Source organism: Cariama cristata, unplaced genomic scaffold, assembly GCF_000690535.1.
Source record: "Cariama cristata isolate BGI_N322 unplaced genomic scaffold, ASM69053v1 scaffold21751, whole genome shotgun sequence".
In the NCBI taxonomy this organism is placed as follows: Eukaryota; Metazoa; Chordata; class Aves; order Cariamiformes; family Cariamidae; genus Cariama; species Cariama cristata.
In genome coordinates, this window is record NW_009597835.1 from 12,305 (window position 1) to 16,413 (window position 4,109).

The window sequence follows — 4,109 nt, forward strand, 5'->3', positions numbered from 1 at the left end:
CCTAACGATGCTGCGGCACGGCTACCCGAAACACCTTCACTGGGAGGATTTTGCTGCAGATGGGATTATTGAAGGAAATCTTACAAAGAGGGATTTGCTTTCTGGCAAGAAGTCTTTCCTTGGGGGATGAATCTGATATTTTTGGCTGAGACCCTCCCCAGAACTTTGAATTTTCAGCCGAAAATGAACAGGAAGGCAAAATTTTGCAGAGGGGAGAAGGTGTTGGTGCGGATTCCGCAGCCACTGCCCATGCTCACCCCTGGCAGCACCCTCCAGCCCCATGGGTACCCGGCCCCGTGCTGGCAGCACCTTCATGTGCCTGGCAGAGGCAACACGTAGCCCGAATAGCCCGGGCTGCTCCGGGAAGCTCCCGAGACGAATTGGCTTTACAAAGTGAGGCCGTTTGAGCCATTTCCAGCGGACACCAGAAGCACTACCAGCACGGCAACGTTATAGCCTCCCCCCCTTGGTACCACCCCCCTGACTAATCCCTGTGGTGCTATGAACCCAGCAGTACAGACGAGGCCTTGTCACTGGAGGACAAAGATCTGAGGGACCGGGAGAGGAGAATGGCCAATAACGCCAGGGAAAGGGTGCGTGTACGGGACATTAACGAGGCCTTTAAAGAACTGGGACGCATGTGTCAGATGCACTTAAAAACGGACAAAGCACAGACCAAACTGATCATCCTACAGCAAGCGGTGCAGGTCATTCTGGGCCTGGAGCAGCAAGTACGAGGTATGGTAACAGCTGGCAGGTGCATTTCGGGGTCTTTCTCTTCCCTCCTCCCCTGCATCTCTGCGTGCGTGTGCATCTCTGTTGCGACTCCTGCTTTCGGTGCAAGGTTGTGTGTTTGCATCGCCAGCGGCACCCTTGGGTGCACAGGGCGGCAGGCTGAGCTTTCCAAAGCCCCGGTCCGGGTTGGATTCGAGGCCGTTCTGTCTGTTTTCCCTCCTTCTTAATGGGAATTTGGCACCTGGATCCCATTAAGCAGCTTTGGAAAACTCAGTCCTCAACTCCGAGAGCTGGCTGAGGCACTTGGGGTTTTCTGTAAGCAAGCACATGTTTCAGTTGGCATGGTGTTTCAGCCAGGCATGGGATTTTGCTCTAGTAGGGGTCTGGCCAAGTTACTGCAGCCACTGCAAGGAGCAGCAGGCAAAGCACAGCTTGCACTGCGATTGTTTCCTCGCATGGTCCCGTCTCTGTCCTGGGACTCTGTCCTCCTTCTCTCTTTCGGATGCTGCTGCCGTGCGCGTTGCTGTTGCCCAAACTGAGGTTGCTTCCCTCCTTCCCTTGCTGTTTTTGGCATAGAGCGCAATCTGAACCCTAAAGCAGCCTGCTTGAAGCGTCGGGAAGAGGAGAAAGTGTCCGGAGTAGTAGGAGATCCCCAGATGACACTTTCAGCTTCACATCCTGGTCTAGGAGATGGTCACAACCCTGTTGGACACATGTAAAGGTATCGTCCCAGCACCTCGCTGCGGGTCCGACCCGCTGCTGCCGCGCGCTGCTCTGCTTTGGCTGCTCGGCCCCACTCGTTCGGCACCAGCCAACGTCCTCCTTAATTTACTTTAAGTAAATGACTTGCACGTGCATGTCGTTTGCTCGTCCGTGGACACCCAAAGCCTCTACTCCGCAGAAGAGATGCAGCCGGGATGGAGGGTTTCTGTTCTCTCACCCCGCTGGGCAAGCTCAGCTCTGCTCTGCACCTCTCGGCCATGCCCCAGTTGGCTACTGGAAACCAGCGCCTTGTTTGCCTGGTGGCACTATGGGAGGGAATGAGCAGGTCCAAGAAAGACACAGAAGGTGAAATTCCCCTAGCGAGACCATGGCAGGCACAGGTTCTGCTGGGCTCTCACCATTTTTAAGAGAACCCCATGCTTGGCCAGGAGTAGCTGTGCCTGTTTGGCCCGAGCGGTGCAGGGATGTCGGTGGGGGATTGAGCAGATCCAGGAGCGATGGGTCAGAGGCCGACCCTAACAGCAAGGCTCCCCGGTACAGGGCTGCAATGCCTCAGCCCGTAGCACCCACGCACCCTGGAGCTCATGGAGGGGCTGTGGTCCCCTGACATCTCCTGGGCCGGTGGGTGCTTGGGGCTGCTCTGAAAAAACCCAAAAGGCAAAGCTGGGGTCTCAGCAGAATAGCGAGCTCGTATCTCGTCTCCGCTGCAGCCACGTCGAGCCCTCGAGGCTGACTTCTCCTGCGGAGACGAGGCTGCAGCAGAGGGGCTTGCGGCTCCCCCATGCAAGGAGCAGAGTTTTATTCTCATTTGAGTTTTATCTCACTTCAGGCTTTTGGATTTTTTTTTTTATTTGTAGATCTTTTTGTTCCTCTGGATACAGAGATCTGTAGGAAGAAAACCCTCGGTGTGACCTGCAACCTTCTTGAACCATAAACTTTAGTACTGCTAATACTGACACACGTGGACGGATCCTGGCATGACGTAAGGGGTGGAAAAAACACTTTGTCGAAAACAAAATGAAAACAAAAAAATTGCCTTAAGTATAAAGTGCAGAACAGTCAATACATATCACTCAGTTAGGAGGGGGTGGCGTGTTCTCTTGGCTTGTTCACAAGCAGCCAGCAGCAAAATTGTGCCTAAGCTTGATATTTCTTTTTTAAAAAAAAAGAACATTAGTTATGAGATTTTTTATGTAGAACAAATAGCAATGCCTTTTGGTTTTTTTAGCTTCTTTTGCATATGTTTTGTAAGCAACGAAAAGAATTTTTTTTTGTATAAAAAAATGTCTTGTACCCCACGCTTTTCTGCTGCTGTTTCTATAGTTAACGTTGCATCTTTAGGATCAACCAGAATATTAAAATTGTATTAAGAGAGACTGGATATAAAGAGAGGAATTCTCAGATTCGGCTCTGAAAGCCACTAAAAGCGAATGTAGCCACAGCAAGGGGATGTTCTTCCTTGCCTGGCTTGTACCTTCCATTATATAAAAAACAAAAAAAAAACCAACAAAAAAAAAAACAAACCCACACAAAACAAAAAACTCACTCATGTGCTGAATTCACCATCTTTGCTTTGGCAACTTCTGATTTGGGAAAAGGAAGTTAAAACAGCAAAGCAAGTAGCAGCAGTATCCCTCAGCGATGCTCCCGTTCCTCCTGGGAGGTGACCGAGGTCCATCGAGGATCTCTGCAAGATTTGCTTTACTCCTGGAGAAGCCCAGAGGCCACGGTCCCGCCTGGGAGACGAGGTGCCCCACGAGTGTCCCGGAGCATCACGATGCGGAGGACAAGTTGCCAGGATAGAGCAGGCCTTGGGGGGTGGAAGAGAACCGAGGGACATGGGTGCTTTCAAGGTAAGCAAAGAAGCAACATGGATGCAAGAGGAAAGCCCAGAGCGGAGGAAAGCACCTCGTGCCCACGCGTCTGAGCAAACGCCCGCTGTCGGAGGCACTTCCAGGGGCAGCGCTGAACAAAGACAAACTGAACAAAGCTGGAGGATTGGGAAGAGGCAGAGGCAGACGCGGAGCAAAGGCAGCGGCGGGACACCGTGCCCGGTGACCTTGCAGCAGATCGACCCGCAGACGCTGGCGGCAGGCAGTGGAGCCCAAGGTAGCAGGAAGGGGAGCAGCTGCCCAACACGTGCACTCGCTCCAGCCCTCGGCAACCCACGACCAGCAGCAGGATCCCCGTTCCTGCGCAGCTTCTCCCCGCACTGGAGCCATCACCATCGGAAGGGCAAAACGCTGCAGGCTTGGGGAGAGGGGTGGTTTCGCACCCTGCCTTAACCTGCTCTTGTATCTCCAAAGCATCCGTGGAGGCAAACAGGGCTCGCTATGCTGCCCGGCTTGCCATGGGGATGCAGAGTGGCCACTGTCACCTGCGTGTGGGCTCCTCTGTCCATGCTGGAAGGGAGGGGAGCAGTGAGTGCCAAGCTGGGCCACCGATCCCTTTTCTCTGAGGGCTTCCCAGAGTCGCTCCAGACTGCTCCGGTGCGCTCAGTGGGAGGAAGACCCCCGGCACCCCCACCGCATGGCAGGATGCACCGGAGATGCGGGAGCAAACGAAGAAGTGCTTGGCAGTGCTGAACTGCGCCAGCCATTCGGCAGTTGGCAGTGGGAGAGCGTCCACCGGGAATTTATTCTTGTTTCTTC

The 4,109-nt window shown here is 53.7% G+C and overlaps 1 protein-coding gene across 1 annotated transcript in view; it reads left to right on the top strand.

The window, feature by feature from the left end:
* The window catches only part of TCF3 (transcription factor 3), a 13,548-nt gene extending 10,931 nt beyond the window's left edge, over window positions 1-2,617 (top strand). The window contains exons 10-12 of the mRNA XM_009709072.1: window positions 512-738; window positions 1,312-1,456; window positions 2,316-2,617. Of these exons, the coding sequence (XP_009707374.1) occupies window positions 512-738; window positions 1,312-1,454 (370 nt within the window). The 3' untranslated portion in view covers window positions 1,455-1,456; window positions 2,316-2,617. The remainder of the gene's footprint in view (window positions 1-511; window positions 739-1,311; window positions 1,457-2,315) is intronic.
* The last annotated feature ends 1,492 nt before the right edge of the window (window positions 2,618-4,109 follow it).